This window comes from Aquarana catesbeiana, linkage group LG08, assembly GCF_042186555.1.
Source record: "Aquarana catesbeiana isolate 2022-GZ linkage group LG08, ASM4218655v1, whole genome shotgun sequence".
Lineage (NCBI taxonomy): Eukaryota > Metazoa > Chordata > Amphibia > Anura > Ranidae > Aquarana > Aquarana catesbeiana.
In genome coordinates this window covers 259,764,905-259,790,013 of record NC_133331.1, presented here as the reverse complement: position 1 = coordinate 259,790,013, position 25,109 = coordinate 259,764,905, and the positions used below count along the sequence as shown (strand labels likewise).

Below are 25,109 nucleotides of genomic sequence, written 5' to 3'. Positions count from 1 at the left end.
TATTGTTCATTGTTTTTCATTTATTATCATTGTATTAAGATAAATGCATGCAGCAGAAAGGAGCAGGGAACAAGAGGGGTGCAAAAAGGCAAGGTGAGTACAAACATGGTGAGGTGACTGAAGGTTGTATGAAGGTTTATAGTCTGCATATATAAGGCAGATTGGGTCCAACCGAGGTGAGGTGTATGAAGGTTTATATTCTGCATATATAAGGCAGTTTTTTCCAGCATTTGACAGAAATCCATTTTCCAGCTGAGTGAGGGAAGAAAACGAGAGAAATTAAAAAGGCGCTCCTGTGAAAAAGATCTTACCATAGAGAATCGGTTAAGAAGGGGTGCTTGTACATCAAAATTCCTTACACAAGGCTCTTTTATACACAACACAATGATATATAGTATATAACACAGTGTTACATAACACACTCCCTGTCTTGGAGTGACAACTCTGCTTAGTACGGTTGTCACCTTAGGACAGGAAGTGAGTTAATGGCAGGAATACCAGGTTAAAATCAGTGGCAGCCCATCCATTGGGCATAGGAGTGCAGCCCCCCTAATCCATGTGCCCAGTCCCCAATCTACATGCAGGGCGCCGGGCGCATGGATTTCAATGTTTTTTTTTTTCCGAATCATGTAATTAGGGCCAGAGGTTCTAATTGGCTTAAAAAAGGGTGGACTCACGCCCACCCCACCCACTTGTGAGCCCACTCACTTGTGTAACAATAGTGAATTAATATTGGCTATTGTCCTGATTCTCCTTCCAGGCCAATCAGGAAGCAGGTCCTGAGACCCAATTGGCCTAGAGGAGAAGCGACCGTATTGGCTGCCGAGGAGGAAGCTGCCAAGGGGGAGGAGACGCAGCAAGGATCCGAAGCTGCCCGCAAACTAGAGGGGGTAAGTGTAGGGCTGATGGGCCGACAGATGAGCGAGTGATGGGGGGGGTCGTGTTTGTTTGCTGCCCCCCCCCCAAAATAGAGCACCAGCCGCCACTGGTTAAAATAAAGGGAAAAAGGTGTGAGAAAAAAAGAGTGCAGCGACCACATTTAAAGACCTGTAGGCTGCAATACTTTTGTTATTTATGTATTTTGTTCTTGGCGTTGTGCTTGACCACTTGCTGCCAAATCACGTAGCAGTTGCAGCCATCAGCCCAGGATTGTTTTTTAGAGCCAATGGTCGGCTATCTTGTAATAAGCAGCCACTCAACTGTTATTACACGCAGTGGGAGGGGTGTACCCCCCCTTCTGCTGCCTTTCACCGCTCGCCCAGGCTCTCCTGTCCCACCAAGGGAGACCTGAGCGACCAGCAGGCACGTCCATCGGCTGGCCGGAGAACCGAAGAAAGCTGAAATCGGCTTTGATTGGGTCTCGGATGTAGGAACCTGGAAGCGATGTCATGACATCGCTTCCGGATTACTGGAGTCTTAAAGACACCAGTTTTAGAGAATCAAAACTATTTAAAAACATCAATCTTGGGGTTTTCAATGCTTTCAAGTTCAAAGGAGGGATTTGGGGTCTTGTAGACCCCAGATCCCTCTATAAGAATTACTGTCTTGTGCCTATTGCTGTCACAAGGGATGTTTACATTCCCTGTTTACAGCAATAAAAGTGATCAACATTTATTTTTTAAAGCAACAGTATAAAAATTAAAATATATATATATAAATTAATAATAAAAAAAAAATTGGTGCATTGGTCCTGAAAGCACACAAACCGCAATCATCCCACACATGTGAGGTATCACTGAGAACGTCAGATCATGGGAAGTAAGTCAAGCACCAGACCTCCTCTGTAGATATAAAGTGGTAACCTGTAAGGCTTTTAAAGCCTCGCCTACGGATAGTAAAATTTCTGTTGTTTGTCGCCATTGTGCGGCTGTGCACAGTTTTAAAGCGTGATATGTTTGGTACCTATTTACTCTGTGGGAAATCATCTTTTATATTTTATAAAAAAATTGGGTTATGTATTGTGTTTTTTTGCATTAAAATTTAAAAAAGTGTAATTTTTTTTCCCAAAAACTGTGTGTGAAAAACCACTGCGCAAATATTGTGCAACATAACAACTTGAAAAACAGGTAAAAACAAAAATTGCGCTTACACTAATAAATATAAGCAGCGACTAAAAAGTAGTAAACCATAAATCATATATAAATCAAAAGTCGCGCTAAAAACTAGAGGTGACAGACAAATGTCTAAAAAACTTCATAAGGATATGAAGGTGAATAGTGATCACTAAATAGATGAGTTTCATAGGAGTGCTGAGCAATGTAAATACACACTACAAAAATAAATGCTGTTAATTAAATAGGACACAGAAAACATTGACTATGTCCGTGTGAAAAGATCAATATTGCATGACCCAATCAGTGACAGGTGAATATCTCAAATAACTGTAGGAATAATATTGTGACAAATCTGTGACTCAAAAACTGAACCGTGATGAATGAGGAAAAAATATAAATGAATAAAAAAAAAATACAATAAACCCAAAAAAAGTCAGTGACTCAACAAAAACAGTGATAGTAAAAGTCCATCCGTGCTACATTGATATGCAAAAAAAATAACTTGTCTCCCAGTGCTCTTGTGAAATAATGTAACAGAATCTTGCTGTGGTAAAAATTAGAGTGCGTAGACAGACCTCCACCTCTTGGAAAAATGCTGCCTCTTACCAGATAAAAATGGTCTCTAAATTACAGGAGACCCAGGAAGCGGATGGCTGCAACCCCAGCCAGGGATCTTTAAAGCAGGCACTCAGCGTCCAGATCCAGGGACTCTCTCCCACCAGCCTCCGCAAATAAGGAAATGTCACCATGCAAAAAACAAAGTGCTCCACATAGCATAAAACCAGCGTTTTATTAAATATAAAATTAAAGGTTGCACTTACAGAAGCATAGAAGATTTAAAACACGTATGAAAAAGCCGGCCGGCTCCAAAGTAACCCGTGTCTTCCGGGTGTGTAAATCGCGGTGTCGTCGGGACGTAGCTCCTCCTCCCCACGCCGTTTCGTCACAACAGGACGTGGTCACGGGATATCATATCAATGTAGCACGGATGGACTTTTACTATCACTGTTTTTGTTGAGCCACTGACTTTTTTTGGGTTTATTGTATTTTTTTTTTTTATTCATTTATATTTTTTCCTCATTCATCACGGTTCAGTTTTTGAGTCACAGATTTGTCACAATATTATTCCTACAGTTATTTGAGATATTCACCTGTCACTGATAGGGTCATGCAATATTGATCTTTTCACACGGACATAGTCAATGTTTTCTGTGTCCTATTTAATTAACAGCATTTATTTTTGTAGTGTGTATTTACATTGCTCAGCACTCCTATGAAACTCATCTATTTAGTGATCACTGATCACTATTCACCTTCATATCCTTATGAAGTTTTTTAGACATTTGTCTGTCACCTCTAGTTTTTAGCGCGACTTTTGATTTATATATAACTTGAAAAACAGACCAATTCATTTTCTAGGGCCTCTACTTTAAAAATATATATACAGTCTGGGGGTTCTAACTATTTTTGCTAGAAAATTAAAAATTATTTTCACATGTAGACAAAAAGTGCCAGAAAATGCCTGGTCTTCAACTGGTTACGGAAGATCTTTGGTCAGTTTAAAAAAAAATAAAAGTCAGTAGCTGCAAATACTGTAGCTGCTGACTTTTAATAAATAGACACTTACCAGTCCAGGGACCCATAACTGTCCTCAACTAAGTCGGTTCTTCGCCGGTCTAGGGGTCCCAAGTGCTGCCATGTTGACTGTGGGAAGCCAGCTGTAGTTAGGCAAACCCGGTGGAAGTGGGTGCAGGGCACCTGTCAAAACTAGGTACCCTCTCCCCTCCACTTTAAGAGAAGAACCCGAGCATTGCCCATACAGGACAAAGCAACAAGTTCAGGGAAATTCTCCCTCCCCAGCAACAAATACTCACCCTTCCTTCACTCCAGCACATGGCTGTTTGGATAACGGGAGGTAAGAGAGGAGGCTCTGTGTAAGGTCCAGGTTTCTTGAGTCAGAGCAACTGTATGGAAAAACTATGGCTAAACTATGGAACCTACCCGTACCCATGTGACAATCACCAAGCTATGTTACAACGAGTGATTCATATGTTTTACAAATCTGGAAGGTCTGGGAACTTTCTTTGCCCCCACCACTTTGTTCAGCTCTGGGAGCAAAGGGTAGGTGAATATGTGCTGCTGAAGAGGGGGAAACATTAACCTCTTGACATCCGGAGGCCGTCATATGACGGCCTCGACTTTCGGGGGTTATATCTGAATGATGCCTGAGGCTACAGACATCATTCAGATACCGGCATTTTCAGCTGGCGATTCCGTACACCATAAGAATGATCATAGCGGCTGTTCCGCCGCTTGATCGTTCTTACGGGCGGCGAGAGGGGACGTCCCCCCCCTCCCGCCGCCCTCCGGTGCTTCTACCGACTCACCTCAGCGATCGGTGAGTCGGATAGTGGATCCGCCGGATGTAGATCATAGAGATTTCCGGTGGACCAGATGGTCGCCGGAGTCTCTATGATCGTTCGGAGGCCGGGCGCGATGTTATGACGTCACGCCCGGCCTCTGCATTCAAAAAAATGGCGCCACTTCGGCTGGGAAGCGGTGATCGTTTTTGTTTTTTTTTTTTTATTTTAGGCTTCCCAGCCTAGAGGTGAGATGTGGGGTCTTATTGACCCCATATCTCACTGTAAAGAAGACCGATCGTGCCATATTCCTATTACAAGGGATGTTTACATTCCTTGTAATAGGAATAAAAGTGATCAAAAAAAAAAAAAAACTTAAGAAAATTAAGTAAAATTAACAATAAAAAAAAAAAAAAAAAATGTTAGAGCGCCCCTGTCCCCGTGTGCTCGCACGCAGAAGCGAACGCATATGTAAGTCCCGCCCACATATGAAAACGGTGTTCAAACCACACATGTGAGGTATCGCCGCGAACGTTAGAGCGAGAGCAATAATTTTGGCCCTAGACTTCCTCTGTAACTCAAAACATGTAACCAGTAAAAAATTTTAAAGCGTCGCCTATGGGGATTTTTAAGTACCAAAGTTTGACGCCATTCCACAAGTGTGTGCAATTTTGAAGCGTGACATGTTAGGTATCTATTTACTCAGCGCAACTTCATCTTTCACACAATGCAAAAAAATTTGGCTAACTTTGCTGTTTTTTTTTTTTAAAGCATGAAACTGTTTTGTTTTTTTTTAAAAAACACGTTTGAAAAATTGCTGCGCAAATACCGTGCAAGATAAAAAGTTGCAATTACCGCCATTGTATTCTCTAGGGTCTCTGCTAAAAAAAACATATATAATGTTTGGGGGTTCTATGTAATTTTATAGCAAAGAAATGATGATTTTTGACATGTAGGAGCGAAGTGTCAGAAATGGCCTGGATGCGAAGTGGTGAACTTGTTGCTGATATCTACTTTAGTTGGAGACCAGTTGTTAATTTCAGTAGTAGTTGATTGGGTGGTACTTACTTGATATGTTTAGGGCAACGCACCATTTTCCTATACGTTTGCGTTGTCGGCAGCCAAAGTTGGTATATCCCAATCTTCTCCCATCAATATTGCGGTATCTGCGGAACTGCAAGAAGGATGTAAAGAAAAACATTTATGTCAGTCTCCACAAACATAAATTAAAATATAACAAATGCCTTTCTACAGAACCTCTCTTACTGAAACCTCTTACAGTTCCATATATACTAAGCAGACAAGAAGGGTAATAGGTGAAGGTAGAAGGCTAAGTCACATAGCTATGTGTTTAAATGTCAGTCTTAGCTTTTGGACTCTGTAAACAACAGATTTTTTTTTCAACAGAACAGCTAAGCGTAAACAGGTAAACACATGTTAAGGAGCTCCACCTAATGGCTAGACAGAAAAAAATTAAAAGCATATTCATAATTATGCAACTTTATTTATTTCAGTTCTGGCCTTTGGTAAAGTAAATTAAACATATTTAAAACTAATATACACTCACCGACAACTTTATTAGGTACACCTGTTCAATTGCTTCATAACACAAATTGCTAATCACCCAATCACATGGCAGCAACTCAAAGCATTTAAGCCTCTTGACGTGAAGAAAATGACTTGCTGAAGTTCAAACCGAGCATCAAAATGGGGAAGAAAGGGGATTTAAGTGACTTTAAACCTGGCATGGTTGTTGGTGCCAGACGGGCTGGTCTGAGTATTTCAAAAACTTCTGATCTACTGGGATTTTCAAGCACAACCATCTCTAGGGTTTACAGAGAATGGTCTGAAAAAGAAAAAATATCCAGTGAGCGGCAGTTGTGTGGATGAAAATGCCTTGTTGATGTCAGAGGAGAATGGGAAGACTGGTTTAGGATGATAGAAAGGCAATAGTAGCTCAAATACAACCAAGGTATACAGAATACCATCTCTGAACGCACACCACATTTAACCTTGAAGCAGATGGACTACAGCAGCAGAAGACCACACTGGGTGCCTCTCCTGTCAGCTAAGAACAGGAAAATGAGGCTAAAATTCGCACAGGCTCACCAAAATTGGACAATAGAAGATTGGAAAAAAGTTGCCTGGTCTGATGAGTCTCGATTTCAGCTGCGACATTCAGATGGTAGGGTAAGAATTTGGCGTTAACAACATGAAAGCATGGATCCATCCTGCCTTGTATCAACAGTTCAGGCTGGTGGTGTAATAGTGTGGGGCAGTGGCGGCCGCTCCATTAGGGGCGAAGGGGCGCTGCCCCCCTGATCCATGCGCCTGGCCCCTAATTTACATGCAGGTCGCTGGACGCATGTTCCAATGATTTTTTTTTTTTTTAAGCATGTGATTAGAGCCGGAGGCTCTAATTGGCTTCAAAAAAGGGAGGGCTCGGGGCGCAGAGCACTGCACCCTGAGCCCACCCATTTGTGTGACAATAGAGAATTAAAATTTGCTACTGTCTTCCTGCTTCTTCTCCTGGCCAATCAGGAAGTGGGTCCTGAGACCCCATTGGCCGAGAGTCCTAAGTCCTGATTGGCCAGGAGGAGAAGCAACTACAAGGACTCGGGAGGAGACGCAGGCATGGATGGAGTAAGTGCGGGCCTGACGGGCGAGCGGAGATAGATCGGGCGACAGGGGGAGCAGCGTTTGATCGATGGGGATGGGGGGGTGATTGGCTGGCTGGGGGAAGGGGGGGTGGCTGGCTGGGTGGGGGCACCAGCCACCACTGGTGTATGGGATATTTTCTTGGCACAATTTGGGCCCCTTAATACCTCAAGCATCGTTTAAATGCCACGACCTACCTGAGTATTGTTGCTGACCATGCCCACCCCTTTATGACTACAGTGTCCCCATCTTCTGATGGCTACGTCCAGCAGGAAAATACACCATGTCTCAAAGCTCATATCATCTCACCACTGGTTTCTTGAACATGACAATGAGGTCACTGTACTCCAATGGCCTTCAGAATCACCAGATCTCATCCAATAGAGCACCTTTGGGATGTGATGGAATGGGAGAATTGCATCATGGATGTGCAGCAGACAAATCTGCAGCAACTGCGTGATGCTATCATGTCAGTATGAAAAATCTCTGAGGAATGTTTCCAACACCTTGTTGAACCTTTGCCACACAGAATTAAGGCAGTTCTGAAGGTAAAAGTGGGCCCCACCAGGTACTGGCAAGGTGTACCTAATAAAGTGCCAGTGAGTGTACATTTCCTTTAGGTTCAATGGACATGTGTCTTTTTAAACCTATTTAACTACTGTATGTATGCCATTGTCCACAAGTGATATGTGGGGACTCAATGGCTGGCCATGGCCTTCACTGTTGTTGCTCCTGGAGGCCTCTTTGTAGATGCTTGGTATCTAGATCTTCATTCAGTCTGAGGCTGTATAATTCATATAAACGATTTAAAAAAATAATTTTTTTTTTTTTTTATAAAAAGTCATTTATTTTTGTTCCTTCCCTTTAGCAACTTCACCACACAACTAAATGTGATTTACAACAAGCAGATGAAAGTTGTGAACCTTTAATTTCTAGGTTGGAAGCATTTTTCTGTGGACAAGTGAAAAGAGACTGCAGTCCTGCCCAAAAAGCACTCTGAAAAGTCAGCTAAATCTCTTTGCAGTTAATTGCATGAGACCCAGGTTGAAGGTAAATGGAGACTTTCTCAGCCACAATTGTTCTTGTAAAATAAAACAATGAGTAAACTGATACTTACACATGGTCTCCAGACACCGATCCATACAAGCTTCTGATTATAGCGCCTGGCAAAGGCTCTTAGTCGGTTGTTGACACAGGAATTTCGTATAGAACACAGATTTCCTCTCTGACATCTGCACACATGCTGGGGAGGCAACACAAGAGTACATTTCCTTATTGTGCATCAAAGGACACAGAGCCACCATATTATTTCCTACTTATAGTGTTATGTGTCACCTACAGGGGATTGGACCTGAGAGCCACCATAATATTTCTTACTCATAGGAGGTGATTATTCTGGGGTAACTGGACAATCTGCTGCTCAGGGTGCAATGTGCTTAGCTTCTAGAGCAACAACTTATCTCTCACAATGTGCTCCCTGGAGAGGCTGACTTATTCTCATTCTCCAAAGGTCGGCATTGGTGCCAGCGCAACATTTGCAATATTTGATCATCCGACTGCCTTTAGTGCTGTCAGAAGACATTAGTGTTCATCAAAACTTAACATGGGTCTCCTAGAGCATCCTGTCGCAATTTCATTAACATCATCTACTCAAGACCTGATGAAGGGCAGGGCCCTCCACCTGTCCCACCCTCAAAACACGTTCCACCCTCCACCTGTCCCACCCTCAAAACACGTTCCACCCTCCACCTGTCCCACCCTCAAAACACGTTCCACCCTCCACCTGTCCCACCCTCAAAACACGTTCCACCCTCCACCTGTCCCACCCTCAAAACACGTTCCACCCTCCACCTGTCCCACCCTCAAAACACGTTCCACCCTCCACCTGTCCCACCCTCAAAACACGTTCCACCCTCCACCTGTCCCACCCTCCACCTGTCCTACCCTCCACCTGTCCCACCCTCAAAACACGTTCCACCCTCCACCTGTCCCACCCTCAAAACACGTTCCACCCTCCACCTGTCCCACCCTCAAAACACGTTCCACCCTCCACCTGTCCCACCCTCAAAACACGTTCCACCCTCCACCTGTCCCACCCTCCACCTGTCCTACCCTCCACCTGTCCCACCCTCAAAACACGTTCCACCCTCCACCTGTCCCACCCTCAAAACACGTTCCACCCTCCACCTGTCCCACCCTCAAAACACGTTCCACCCTCCACCTGTCCCACCCTCAAAACACGTTCCACCCTCCACCTGTCCCACCCTCAAAACACGTTCCACCCTCCACCTGTCCCACCCTCAAAACATGTTCCACCCTCCACCTGTCCCACCCTCAAAACTGCTTTCAAGTGAGATGGACTTTTTACACACCCAAGAACACGTCTGTGGTCACCAGGATGTGAGGGGAGGAGATTCAACTTTGGTATGTGTTAATAAGACTGTACATATCATCACAATACCATTAACCTACCACCAAAGAATAACCCAAAGTAGAACTGCTTAGAGCTCCACCCCGATAGCCGTTTAAGCAGAGTCACACCGGACTATAACCTCCCCACATCACCGCATTAATCCCTGAAACTTGTGGGGACATTTTGGTGACATGTACAGCGGGAGAAAAGCGAAGCTGAAAACAACAAAGCCTCAGGAAAAGCTGTCTAGAATGGTATCTAAAATGGCAGCGGCACCATCACATCTCTCCTACGCATCCATGGCGTTCCTGAAGAAACAGAGGATCTACAATCAACTGTTACAACACTTTTTCAAGAACTTGTTCCATCCATCCCATAAGAAAGATTGGAAACAGATTGAATACACAGAGCTTTATCTGCACGTAAAGAAGATGGCCCCCCTAGAGATATAATTCTAAAAATGTATTATTGTCGCACAAAAGAACAAATAATGGCAGCTGCAAGAAACAGACTCTTTAATTTTTCAGGGCCATAAATACTAAGTCTTTCAAGACTTATCTCAACTAACTCTCTTTAAATGCAAAGAAATGAAACCACATTTGCAAGCCCTTAAATATCATCGAATAAATTATCGTTGGGGATTTCCTTTCTCCCTTCACTTTACTTATAAAGGAACTTCATATATATATGTAAATCAGCAAATGATCTTCTTTCTACACTTAGAGCCCTTTCACACTGGGGCAGTTTGCAGGCGTTATTGCGCTAAAAATACCGCCTGCAAACCGACCCAAAACAGCCTCTACTGTTTGTTCAGTGTGAAGGCCCGAGGGCTTTCACACTGAAGCGGTGCGCTGGCAGGAGAAGAAAAAAACTCCTGCAAGCCGCATCTTTGGAGCGGTGAAGGAGCGATGTATTCACAGCTCCTAAACCGCTCCTGCTCATTGAAAACAATGGGGCAGCGCGGCTATAGCCGCACTATGCGAGCAGTTTTAACCCTTTTTCGGCCGCCAGCGGGGGTTATAACTGCACCGCTAGCGGCCGAATACCGCCGAAAAAACGAAAAAATAGCGCTGTTTTACCGCCTACGCCCCCACCGCCCCAGTGTGAAAGGAGCCTTAGAGATCTTCGCCTGTCAACATCTTCCACAACAACGGATGGTCCCAAACGACGAATGAATTCAGCATCCCCCTCACAGACCCAAGATATTCAAGACTCCCAAGCACCTCACATAACTCAAGCCCCACTTAGGCTACTTTCACACTGAGGCGTTGCAAAACCGCGGTAAAAACGATGAGCGTTATTATCGTGTTTTTGTCTTTGTGTTAGCAGGAAAAAAAGCGCTAACGCCCATGCGTTTTAATCACGTTTTTATAGCGTTTTTTAAGCGTTAGCAAACCTGACCATGTGACCTTCCCCACAGTTTCTGGGTGGTTTTAAAGCGTTTTTACCGCGTTATTACCGCGGTTTTACAGCGTTTCCCATTCATTTCAATTGGGATAGACGTTTTTACAGCTCTATTTTATGCGCCCCAAAGATGCTCCAAAAAAGCTGTTGTGCTGGCTGTGCGTTGGAAAAAATCCTGCAAACGCCTCAGTGTGAAAGGTTACACTGAGATACATGGAGAGCATTTTTCATGCGGTATTTAGGCGGTAATTTTAGAGCTAAAACGCCTGAAAAACGCCTCAGTGTGAAAGGGGCCTAATCCTCATAAAAGGGGTTGCTTTACTACACCACCGCCTGAAGAAAATGACATTGCAGACTGAATATATATATATATATATATATATATATATATATATATATATATATATATATATATATATATATATATATATATATATATACACACCCCATATGGGTGAGATTTAAAAATTCAATCTTATATCTCCCCCCTCTCCCCTTTTTTTTTTTGACTGACTCGGTTTTACATATTCTACTTCTTTTACCTCACATGATCTGATTATTATCCCTTTCTGTGAGGATTTAATGATAAATTTTATAATAATGCTAGTATAGAAAATATATCAGATTTTTATTCTAACATTAGAATTATCTTGAGGTTTTTTTTTTTTTTTTCAGTTTTAATTATAAATAACTTCCATATAATTTTCGAGCATAACCTGAATTCTACTACCTTGCATTATAGTATGCATTATTTTTACAGTTATGGTAAACTAACATTATACTTATGACTCGTTTTGTTTAATAATTTTACTTAATAAAACGCAGGGTGTCGTAGTCCCGGAGACAGCTCACTGCACCTCCACTCATTCCTCGAGTGCCCAACTTAGATTTGGACACTGCTTGGACCACTTCATATCCACTGGTTGGTGTTTATTCACCACCCACTGGATATTTGCTCCAATAGGGAGCTCTTTCCTTTTTACAACTTATTTCCTTTTTTGAAGTTTCACTTGAATATACATTTTTTCCTCTGTGATAATATAAGGTACACAATCTACATTGATATGCTTCTACTGCTCCTACCGTGCTGAATTTCCCATTTCTCATTAGTATTCTTTTCTCCAGTGAAGTAACTTTTGAATAATATTAAGCAGCCCTTATTGATCCTCATCAATAATCCACAATGTCTTCCTTAAATGTATTAACACTAAATGTACAAGGTCTCAACTCTCCTTTGAAAAGAACTAAAGCCTTTACCTTCTTTTCCAAACTATTAGCTCATGTAGTTTGTTTGCAAGAGACCCACTTTGTTCAGCAATCCACACCAAAATATTTCAGCCGCAGATATCCCCAAGTTTTTACTGCTTCTACCACAACAAAAAGAAGGGGAGTACTGATTGCTTTCCACCGCAAAACACCATTTACTATTAAAAAGGAACTTAAAGACCCCAAAGGTAGATACCTGATCTTATCAGGTACATTACTAGATAATGATGTTACGATCATTTTACTATTCACCTAACAAGAACCCGTTGGCATTTCTCTCACACTTGCTCTCAGTGGTTGAAACACATAAACAAGGTACCCTTATTATTGGTGGTGATTCCAACCAAATAATATATCCATTCCTTACCAAACCCCTGAACCTAACCAATACCCCTAAACCTTCATATCAATGACTCCTGCATCAATATTCTCTTTTAGACACTTGGCGAGAACATAATCCTACAAAACGACAATACACTCACTATTTCCATCCCCACAAGCAATTCTCCCGTAATGACCACCTTTTTGTTATGGTTTCAACTTCAGCACTCATTATAGACGCACATATTATACCATGTGCATTGTCTGATCATAATGCTGCAAAGACAACTTTCTCATCTCTAGTTACACGATCCAATCATCGTACTTGGTATATTAATGATAGTTTACTTGCAAATTGCTCATTCCAGCAGAGATTGGAAATTGCCATAAAAGATTATCTCATCACCAACAATTCCACTGACACAGATCCCCTGACACGTTGGGAAGCTCTCAAACCTTATATTAGAGGGGTTTGTATTAGCCACACCTCTTTCTACCGTAAAGAACAAAACAACTTCATAAAAAACTTGAAGACACATTTAACAAAGCTTTGGTAGACTTTCAGACCAAACCCACACAGCCAAATAAACTTATATATGACAAAGCACGCCTAGAATTGGACCTCTTTCTTACGGAATCAGCAGAAAAAACACTTCATAAATCCAAGCAACCTTTTATATGAAAGCAAGATACGTACACCAGTAATCCACTAAACATTTTAAAAGAATTTCATAAAAAACTAACTGAATTATACAAAGACCCTAACACCTTAGACCATTCTCAACTGACCTCACTCCTATCTTCAATTCATCTCCGGTCCCTTTCGTCATCTCACCAAGATACTGTTGATAAACCCATTACTGAATTTGAAATACAAGTTATAAAATCACTCAAATCACATAAACGTCCAGGCAAAGATGGCCTTTTAGCAACTTACTATGAACGATTTGCATTTTTATTACCAACCCTTATGGTAGAAGCATTTAACTTCCTTCTCAAAGAATGTAATTTTTGTACGCAATCACTTACAGCTTCTATATCCATGATCTCTAAACCCAATACAGATGACACATCTTGGTCTAATTATAGACCAATATCTATCCTCAATATCGATATTAAAATATTGGCCAAAATATTATCCTCCAGACTTAATCCAATTATTGGCACCCTTATTCATAGAGATCAAACAGGATTTATTCCCTCAAGACAAGCTGGCGATAATATTTGTCAAGCTACACTTCTGGCCCACACAGCTCGTTCACGCCATATCCCTGCCTGTTTCCTCTCGTTGTATATATGAAAGGCATTTGATTCATTATCATGGCCTTATCTACACTCAATTCTTTATCACTGGGGTTTCGGACCACATTTCTTGAAATGGATAGCTGCCTTATATCAACACCCGAAAGCATATATCTCCTAGTCTAGGGTTTTAAATCTGATCCTATTAATCTTGAGAGAGGAACCAGGCAGGAATGCCCCCTATCCCCTCTCTTCTTTACATTGGCAATTGAACACCTGGCCCAACTCATTCGATCCAACCCAAACATAAAAGGACTCAAACTTTGTCTAAAAACAGACATAATTTATGTTGATAACCACAATGTCTTAATATTCCTTACTTCACACATAACCTCAGCGCCAACTCTTCTGAACGTCCTTTCTAAATTTGAACAAGTATCAGGCCTTTCTATAAACCCCCACAAATCTAAAGCTCTAAATATATCGTTGACACCTGCCATCCAAACCCAACTTCTTCACTCTCTACCATTCACCTGGTCTACAACGTTTATTTCCTACTTGGATATTAACTTAATAAACTTCTCAATAATTGGTAAATTGATAAAAATGTCCATCCTCCCAAAACTCTTATATCTTTTTCCAGTACTCCCTATATCTATACCATCACACTTCTTATGCATTGTACAACGTAAAATCTTACATTTTATCTGGGGTAAGACAAAACCTCGAATTCCTAAACATGCCTTATATGCTCCTAAAATTCAGGGTAGTCTGGGTGTGCCAGATTTTACAAAACTTTATTATGCAGCCCAATTATCACAAACTTTCCAAATACCACGCTAAGACGGAAATCCCACTTTGGGTAGCTGTAGAATCGGTCGATTGCGACCCTCTATCGATAACAAATCTTCTTTGGCTAAACCTAACGCAGCGCCGAACAGTAACGAATCCCATTACCAAACACAGCCTATCCATTTGGGATAGGTTAAAAACCCGATTTGGCCTACAATCTAGATATAATCCTCCTTTATAGACCAATCCCTCCTGAAGAAGCGGTCTTCACCGCGAAACCGGTTGAGGAATTTCATGTGTACCCCCTCAACAGAAACTCTACGGGGACACCCGTTAGTAATTTGTTAACTGTGGTGTATACATATGATTGTTTTTTAACATTGTCTGTGTATTTTTGTATTATACCTATTAAAATTTATATATTTTTTTATGACTTATCAATTGTGATCAATTATCAAGTGCCGAAATAGTCCAACTCCCAATTTTCAGGCGTGTACGTGCAAACAGGCAAGTGGTGGCAATTGCCTCCGCACCTTCACTCCTCAATTATAACATTATCTAAGCTTCCCCTTCTCTTTACACTAGTTATTTTTATTCTAATAGGAGTCTTGTGGGATAATCTGAAATATTACTCATATTTCCAGATAATGCAAAGCCAATTTGCAGGAACTTGGCCCTGGAAAACTTACCTTTTTCTCTCGATTGCACTGTAACACTCCTAATGTACCATCTCATACATATTAACTACCTGGCTCTTCACTCAAAACCATAGGTACAATATTCTATTGAATTATTTCTATTATCCATACTAATTCCTGAAATAAGAAGTATCCTAATTTCAGTCATGTGTGTTAAAAGTAACTTTGTATCATCTACTAATTTTTACCTTGTAGCTTATTTTAATGTTTATTACTAATGAAACTTCATTTCTATTATTTTCTATTCCATCAAATATTGTATTTCCACATAAGATATTACTGTACATCTGTTGTTTAAACTTATAAAAACATAATAAAAACGTTTAAATGAAAAAACAAAAAAACAATAGTACACATTTTTTATTCTACCTAAAACACACCGATACTAAAATTAAAAAATGTTTTTAATCCCACCTAAAATACACTGACCCCAACCTTTCACTCTGACCTTGATCCTAACCCTAACCCATACCCTGATCCAGCTATTTTTTATTATTATTATTCCTTTTTTTTTTTTTTTTTTTTTTTTTTTTTTTTTACACACACGCACGTCTTTGTTTACACTTTTCTTCTCTAGCAAATAAAGAAAAAAAAGTTACAGAAGATACAGTGCATCCTTTTCTCCACTTAAGAGGAGAAAAAAACACAGGGGTGGGCTGTACAGTGACTGGATTGGCTATCACTGTGATCAGAGGCTAACACAGCAATTAGGTGACTAGGAACTGGTCCTCCTGTTTCCTGATCATTAGTATAATGCCGTGTACACACAGGCGGACTTTTCGACCAAACTCATCCGCCGGAACGAATCCGTCGGACAATCTGACCATATGTGGGCTTCGTCGGACTTCCGACAGACCTTTTCGGGCGAAAATCAGACAGACTTTAGATTTGAAACATGTTTCAAATCTTTCCGACGGATTCAAGTCTAGTCGAAAAATCAGTTTGTCTGTATGCTAGTCCGACGGATGAAAAACGATGCTAGGGCAGCTATTGGCTATCATCTTCCTTATTTTAGTCAGGTCATCACGTACGACTCCGTCGGACTTTGGTGTGCTCGTGTGTAGCCAGGTCCGTTCATTCGAAAGTCTGTTGGAAGTCCCTCAAAAGTCCCTCGAAAGTCCGCCCGTGTGTACATGGCATTAAGACCTGTGGCTCTCAATGAGAGCCCGATCTCTGTGCTGGAAGGGCGCTGTGCCTCATACTCCCAATACAAACACAGGTATGTATATATACTGCCCCACAGATAAAGACCCACTTCCATAGGGTCGCATATATGTGTACACTCTGCAGGAAGAGGTTATTGAGGGAGCCTCGGCCAGATGTTTGTTGTTGTTTGTATCTATATGGAGGAAATAAATCCTTTCTATTTGCCGGGGTGATCCTTGTCACTGGTCTAGTAGAGAAAGTGATGGGAAATTGAACATTTTACAGGTGTGACCAGAAAAGGAGGAGAGGGCAAATTTTCCAGTGGGAAAACCTGTCCCAGTGACAACTGTAAAATGTGAGATATCCATGTCACTGGAACAGGAAGTGCAGGAAAATAAATCAAATGGTTACACAAACAGCAAATATATTTTTGTTAGTAGAGTGGGGGAATGTTGGAATTGTCCACACTCTATACTATATAAAAGGTAAAAGTTTGTGGCTCACTGAAAAAAAAATGTCTATTGAAGCCCTTTGGATGTCTTCTGCAGGTGAAAAATATATTTATTTCTTTATTGTACATCACAGGACAAAGAGCCACCATATAATTTCCTGCTCATAGGGCTATGCGCCATCTACATGACAAAATGACAGCTGGGATCTGATTGGCTATTTTCTGCCCATGCCTCCACTAGTCCCTCCTGCCTGGGGTATGTCTGCATTCCTATATAGAGCACATTCCATCATGTTTACGCACCTGAGCACTTCTGAAATTCTTTCTACAGGTATAGAGCTTGTAATGGCAGGTGGCTTCTGAGTCACAATCCAGTGAAGTATTGTGGCTCATCTCTAACTCAGGGTCATTAAGATCAGCCTCCTCTAGATCCTCAGGCATGTCATCAGCTTCCTCTAGGTCCTCGGACATGTCATCAGCTTCCTCTAGGTCCTTGGGCAGATCATCAGCTTCCTCTAGGTCCTTGGGCATGTCATCAGCCTCCTCTAGATCCTTGGGCATGTCATCAGCCTCCTCTAGATCCTTGGGCATGTCATCAGCCTCCTCTAGATCCTTGGGCATGTCATCAGCCTCCTCTAGATCCTTGGGCATGTCATCAGCTTCCTCTAGGTCCTTGGGCATGTCAGCAACCTCCTCTAGGTCCTTGGGCATGTCATTGTCATTTTCCTGGCTGCTTGGATCGACTAGTTCATCAACGTCATTTTCAAAACAATCTTCTGAAAAATATTTAAGTGCTTAAAAATTAGGAATTCAACTGGTGCCAAACCACACCATGATCTCAATGTGCCAATTAATCTCTGAGTGGGAAGTTCGGAGACAGATTAATCCGACATTCTAATAGGATTGACAGTCTCTCTGCTTAAAATTAATTTAATATTTGTGTGGGGAATTAGACAGTACTTAAAGTGTTACTAAACCCAGGACCCTGCATTCACTATATCTGGTCTCCCACAGTACACAACATGGAAATGCAATAATTTTTGTAAATATAAACTGCTAAATACCTCTTCTCATCAGCAGTATATAGCAGTCTTGTGAATTCCATCAGTTCCTGGAGAAGCTTGTAGGAGGAGTTTTCATACTGAACTGAGCTATCCTATGAGGCTGCAGGGCTCCTGACCCTCTGTCTGGACATGTCTGGAAAGTGCTGATTGGCCCTGTACTGATCACATGCACTCTCCCAAGAAAAAAACCTCTCCAGCAATACACAATAAACTGAGCATGTGCAGCCTGACTCCAAAGGTTCTATCTTATCTGGATTTGTGCAGGGAGTGGAGGATCTGTGCATACAGGATAAAGCAGCCTTTTTACACAATGCAGAGGATTTACCCCTTAGGTTCCACACTGAGTATAGCAAGCATGCATTGTGGGTTTAGTAACACTTTAATATCAGATCCCTTAAGAATTTTGTAAGGCTGGGTTCACACCTATGCGAATTGGAATGTGGGTTTCCCTGCATCCAATTAGCATGACAGGGGATTGTGACTGGCTCACTGTGGAGTCTGTTCACATATCTCCGTTGCGGCTGTGGAACATCGACTTTGGCTCAGTTTCAGGGCCGAATTCAGTCAAAAATTTTGCCCTAATTCATCCCTGAAACGGAGAACAGGGACGCACCCAGCCCCTGCTGCAAGCGGCATCCGATTTAGGTGTGAACCCAGCCTTAACCAAATCTCAGAATCAGAAGAGTTCCCACCTCTGCGCACCTTCATAATATTAAAGCCCAATTATTCTTTCAGTTTAAATTAGCTAACTATTTTTCAGGTGCATTCAAACACAAGGTGTGAAATGTTTTTACAGTTTGTTGTCCTTAAAAAAAACAGCCACAGCCTGAGTAGAAATGTTGGTCCCATGCCAGCATGCTGTAGAGAATGACCCCTTTGTAGGGAAGCAGTGGTCTTTCTGCAAAGGTCCCACACTCCCTGAGCTTAGTCAGACCTTAAGCTCTGCAATAAGCAAAGCTCATATTCGGTGCTGATTGGAATGCTATGACCCTGACTCAGCAGGGAATTGCTGGATCACTGCAGAGAGCCCACTGCTTCAAAAAAAGACAAAGGGTCCTTCTCTGCAGCATGCTGGCATGGGACAGGCTTTTCTACTCAGGCTGAGGCTGATTTCTGAAGAAAACAAACTGTAGGGCATTGCATGTCTTTTGTTTTGACGCTCCTAAAATGCATTTAGCTAATTTTAACCCCTTAAGGACTGCCCCACACAGATATACTGTGGAAGGGCGGCCCTCCTGCACAAAATCACGTACCTGTGATTTTGGGCACTGGGGCACACGCCACTGGCAACCCGCTCCCGCTGTGATTGGACACATCGGGAGCCAATCAGCGGGTCCGGCGGACCTGGTGTCTACCGGGACTCACCGATCATTCTCCGGAGAGGCAGAACGGTGGTCTACCTAAGTAAACAAGGGAGTGGGGAAGATGAAGATATTGTGTTTCTGCTAAGCAGAAACACAGACCTCTGTCTCCCCACATTTAAAGCACCCCCCTACAGTTAGAAAGCACTCCCTAGGTGCACATTTAACCCTTTGATTGCCCTGATGTTAACCCCTTCCCTGCCAGTGTCATTAGTACAGTGACAGTGTATATTGTTAGCACTGATCACTGTATTGGTGTCACTGGTCCCCAGAATTTGTAAGCTGCAATATATTACATTTTTATTTTTGGGTTTAATACCACTCCAGGCAGCAGAGTGGAGGCTCTAATCAATTTACTGATATCCATTGCACATTCTAACATACGGATATCTCATGATGGTCCATCTGACTTATGGATGACCACTGGAGGATGCACTCACAAAGTTTTTTTAAACATGATTTTAAAAATATAATACACACTACAGGAGAAACAAAAAAGCAATAGATCATGACATTTCAGACTGCTATGATATATATGGGTTGTCAGCTCACCGGGTTCCTGGGCATAGGCTGTTCCCAGCAGAAGTAGTAACAGTAGATGGAGCATGTCTACGGAGAGAGAGAGAGAGAGAGAGAGCTTGTCTTTTCACATGGCTTCATCAGGCATATTCCAAAAGATAGCACAAAGCAAAGTAACCTGTAGCAACCAGTCACATTTCATCTGTCATTGACCTGAAATGTTAGCTGATTTTTATGCCAGTACATCATTGTACCAATTGCTTTCTCAAGAGATTGCAGAAGGACCCACATCTGTGTATCCTACACCTGCCCCCCAACCCCCCCGAGCAAGTTACTTTCCTATAATTTTTTAAATTCTACTTTTTATGACCTTTACAACCTGACTGCAATTATGAAAAACAAAGCTTCTACTGGACTTTGCAAGATCTGACCACCCATTGATCTTTCAGAGGCTAGACCCAAGGTGGAAATCATACAGCTATGCATGAGAGAGCTATGGAGAATGTTTTATGGACACTCTCAGAGCTAATTTCTATCAAATATAATATATCATAATATCATTTCAAATAAAATAAACCAGCTGATCCACTCTCAACTCAAGAATATCAAGCCTGATGGTGCCTAACATCCTAAAAGGACTTTGTCACCATATTCAGAGCTAGGAGGCAATGTTCATATAAAGCCAACCCCCAGATGACTTAATGCTCATCTCTCTAGCACTACACCACCACCCCGTCCTCAGTGGTAGCCACCATCGAAGTGCCAAAGCTTAGATAGAGTGGTGATGTCACCCCCATTTTTATAGTTTCTCACTCTATAGATTGACCACATAGGCCCAAGCATTGCATCATGGGAGGAGGTCACAATCACCCCCATACTAAGAAGCACTGAATGCTTTGCAGTCATGGCCACAGTAGAGGGAATATAAAGTGGCCTTTAGACAGATAGGGTCTGACCAAACACACTTTCCTTCCTCCCATCTGCAGCCACCTTCAAATTGCAGGACATTTGGATATGGGGGAACAGTCAATGCAGTGCCTGGTACATGAGCAGCCAATCATAAGGCCCAGGTGTTTTTTCACGGGGGCATGACTTGCAAAGTGCAGGTGTTTACCATTAGGGGATAGTTAGTACTTGTCTAGCATCTTTATGGAGGCTGCAGTGGGAATCAACAACAATTTTCTTACAAAAAAATTATTCACTTGACTGGCATGACAGTGAGCTGGAAAAACAAGGTCCAAAGAACTACAGATACATCAGTTATTAGAATAAGGAGAATTCCCCTCTTAGACACTGGAACGCTATCCCAACCTCTTCTTCTGGTCATATATGGAAAATTTTGGATTTCTCATAATTTTCTGCAGAGTGAATCTTCCCAATGGAGACACAAACATCAATAAGCTGCACTGTCCTCACATATATCGTTTACAAATGTTCAGTCATACCAACTTTATTATCTAAACCAGATGTTAAAAATGGAGAAAGTCAAGAAAAGTAAATAATATAAAAACAAAAAAAACAAAGCATTCACATAAACAGCAACAACACTAAAAGCAAAGAAAAAAAAAAACGCACATTGAAGAGATGAAGGTTCTCCAAGAGATATAACTCCAGGGAGTAAAGTTCTGTTGTCATTTTACCTTTAGAATCTGGAAGCTCTTGTGTCTTCAGCTGTCTGTGAGTTCTTCTCTAAGATTCTTTTATACCTTGGTTTTAGTAGCTGTGGTTTGATTTGGAATCATGCCATAGATAGGGCAATCTGTTTTGCAAAGATGATGACTGATAATAACCAACAGCAAGGTGTTTAGAGATTATTACCCAAGTACAGCTGTCCAAATTGCCTGGTTGATTTCTCATTTTTGGCTTCTTCTAATCAAACGTATTTATTTCTAAATAGATAAACCACTTGTGTGCTAGCCTGAAATACCTCTTGATTACCGGCCATTTTTCAGTGATGTGATAGTTTAACTGACAATTACTCCATTATGCCACACTGTACCCAAATGGGTTTTACATTTATTCTATTTCATTTTGAGACAGGTAGAACTTTCGTTTGGTCTTTTTTTTTTTCATAGTAAAATCTAAAAAAAAAAAAAAAAATTGGTTATTGAATGCCACCAAACAGACAGAATAGACATAGTATGTGTTGAAGAGGAGAGGCTCATGAGCAGGTAAAAAAAGTATGATCCCTGTGTCAGCGAAACAAATTGAATGAATCTGCAGCTGCCGATCCATTCATTCTGTCCTCATTCACAAACAATCAATCTCTCTCCTTCCTTTGTTGTAAGGGGAAGGGGAGGGATCAATATTGTAAATGGTACCATGTGAACACTGTAATGACCAATCACAGTGATCACATGGTATCCAGGCTCTTGGATCGGCTAGGTAAAGTGTCTCTGTATACCAAGCCATCTAATGACAGCTTGGTACACAGCGCTTACTGTGGGGTTACCACTTTTTCTTCGAGCCAAACCCGAACAGCGTGCCACAGCGAACAGTGGGTGTGGCTAATTGCATTAAAAGTGATAGGGGCTTAAAGGGGTGTGGTTAAATAAAACAAATGCATTCTTGCACAAAATGCATTCTTGCCTAAAATATGCTTAGATTGCTTTGCCACAAGTAAGAGTCTCACAAACATGTATAAATGTCAGCACAATAATTTTTTAACAAATAAAATGCTTCCATTACATTTGATTTGTGCACACTGAAAATGGTCTGAGAACTAACATTTTATCGGAACCAACCTTAAAGAAGACCTTCACTAAAATAGTCAGGGACAGCATAGCAACCAGCAACTGTTAAGACAATAAACACTTTGGTGAGAGAAGTTTGTATTGTACCATATAGTGTATATAGTGCAGGAGTGTGTAATGTACAATATAGTGTATATCATGCAGGAAAATGTAATGTTAAATATAGTGTATATAGTACAGAAGTATGTAATGTACAATATAGTGCAGGAGTATGCAATGTACAAATATAGTGTGTATATAGTGCAGGAGTATGTAATGTGCAATATAGTGTATATGTAGTGTGTAATGTTTGGGGGGACCTCCCAGTGTAATTTTTGGGGGGCGGGGGGAGGTCTATTGGTGTAGTATGGGGGGACAGGGGAGTCCTCCAGTGTGTACAGTATGGCGGAAGGGGTCTCTGATGTGTACTGTATTCTCCAGGTGGGGGGTAGGTGATCTCCCAGTAAGTTCACCGCTCAGTAGGCCACACAGGTTACGGTATGTGCTCTCGGTCCCAGCGGGCTATACAGTGTTTGGTCCCCTGGCAGTCCCCGGCTTGGTGGGTACATGTCTCTCCAGAATGCTGTGCTGCTTGCTCATCTGGAAATGATTGTGGCACACCCCTTGGGTGTGTGTTAGAAAGGTGTAGGCTCTCCCTGTGAGGTCTGATGTGACCAGTAATGACTTTTCCTGTGCCAAGTGTCTATCCCAGCACAGCATGATGCTGAAGGAACTCCAGCGTGCAGAGGCAAAAGACATTACATCAAAATCAGATCTGCAACCCAGCCTGCTGGATGTATGTGGTGCTGAGGATCACCTTTATGAGGCTATGTGACAATTCCTTTATTAAAATGTAAATCCATCGTCAAACACGGCATCAGATGATCCCGAAAAAAATAATAAAAAGCTTCCCCACCGACTGCTGTCTTTTCACTTTGACAGCTGTCATATAGTAAAGGGCAGGGCCACCCAGTAACGTAAATGGGTGACCCCGCCCCCTCTGACATTTGTCAGCGCCGTGATTTAAGATGGATGGACATCGCGGGACATTTTTTTTTTTAATAAAGCAATTGTCAAAAACTGTCTCCTGTAGTTTTTTACTTTTTTGACACTTTTTTGGTGAATGGGTAGGGGTACAATGTACCCCTACCCATTCACATAGGGGGGGGCGGGATCTGGGGCCCCCCTTGTTAAAGGGGGCTTCCAGATTCCAATAAGCCCCAGCCCGCAGACCCCCACAACCACCGGGCAAGGGTTGTGGGGATGAGACCCTTGTCTCCATCAACATGGGAACAAGGTGCTTTCCCCATGTTGAGGGCATTTGGCCTGATATGGTTCAGGAGGGGGGGCGCTCTCTCATCCCCCCCTTTTCCTGCGGACTGCCAGGTTGCATGCTCTGCTCGGATAAGGATCTGGTATGGATTAAGGGGTGGCACCCACGCCATTTTTTTTTACATTTTGGCACTGGGTTCCCCTTAAAATCCATACCAGATCTGAAGGGCCTGGTATGGATTTTGGGGAGGACCCCCATGCCATTTTTTAATTGGGGTGCTTCAACTTTAATACACTGAATATCTAGTCTACACTAAATGCAGAGTAAATAAATATATATATATATATACAGACCTGGAAGTGTGGACTTACCATATGAAATGGACCTGAAAGTGTGCCTTGGTCTGCTGGTCGGTATGCCAGAATAAGGGGGCATACCCTAGTTTAAGAAATGATTATTCTGTAGAGAGAAATGAATGAAATGAATGAATGAAATGAATGCCTTGAAATGGGGATGGGAGGGTGGGTATCGCGCACAGGAAACCGACAAGCACCACAGGTGAGCGGGCTGCTTAAATACCCCCCGGGCTCCTCCCATAAATTCAGGCCACCATACTGGCCTTCCTATTTATGGGTGGAGCCCTATGTCCGATATGGACATAGATAACATTTGTAGTTAACATAAAACTTACCATCGGAAATAGACCTGGAAGTGTGGACTTACCATATGAAATGGACCTGAAAGTGTGCCTTGGTCTGCTGGTCGGTATGCCAGAATAAGGGGGCAAAAACATTCAGGTAGGGGTGTGGTTTTATTAGTTTTGGCTTTATTTATTTGAGCAAGTTTGGTGAATGCTTGTGCCGTTTCCACCTAAGGAGTGGGGACGTACCGGGCGAGGTAGGCAGAGTTTCAGGGGACTAGAGTTTGAGTGTTCCGGTAGGAGTGACAGTAGGTGGTCGAGTATGGTTACTGGCCACCGGACGTTGTTTACTTTATGGAGATGGATGTCTATCCTGGAGCTTGATTGCTGGGTTTTGGACACTGCAGGGTGGAGGATGAAATGGTGTTGGCAGCGAGCCAACTACACAGAACTTGGCCTGCGGGATTGCTGCGGGTGAACTCGCTGGGCCGCCAGAACCCGTGATAGGCCAAGTAAATGGCTGCTTGCATGACCAAACTGGGGAGAAGGCCCAATAGCATACTGGTTAATATAGTAGACATGTCCCAGAAGATGGCAGCCTGGAACGAACATGCAGTGGACATTAAACTGGTGTTGCCAGGATAATTACACCAGCATGCGCAAGAAGGACATCACAGAGCGATGCGGACCTGGCTTCATTAAGAGGCTCGCCTCG

The 25,109-nt window shown here is 42.2% G+C and overlaps 1 protein-coding gene across 1 annotated transcript; it reads right to left on the bottom strand.

The window, feature by feature from the left end:
* Window positions 1-21,453, bottom strand: LOC141105363 (uncharacterized). The gene is made up of 6 exons (XM_073595226.1): window positions 21,390-21,453; window positions 19,783-19,839; window positions 17,109-17,581; window positions 8,190-8,315; window positions 5,483-5,588; window positions 1-252 (listed from the first exon to the last, which is right to left on the bottom strand). Exons 2-6 carry the CDS (start codon window positions 19,835-19,837, stop codon window positions 194-196), a joined length of 819 nt encoding a protein of 272 aa, XP_073451327.1. The 5' UTR covers window positions 19,838-19,839; window positions 21,390-21,453; the 3' UTR covers window positions 1-193.
* Between the last annotated feature and the right edge of the window lie 3,656 nt (window positions 21,454-25,109).

Bases quoted from the DNA above. Each gene is read 5' to 3' on its own strand.
- LOC141105363 (XM_073595226.1), bottom strand. From the start codon at position 19,837: ATGCTCCATCTACTGTTACTACTTCTGCTGGGAACAGCCTATGCCCAG. The intron at 17,582-19,782 runs GTGAGCTGACAA...AATATTTTTCAG, and splicing joins AGCCTATGCCCAGGAACCCG to AAGATTGTTTTGAAAATGAC. The intron at 5,589-8,189 runs GTAAGTATCAGT...TCCTTCTTGCAG, and splicing joins TCGGTGTCTGGAGACCATGT to TTCCGCAGATACCGCAATAT.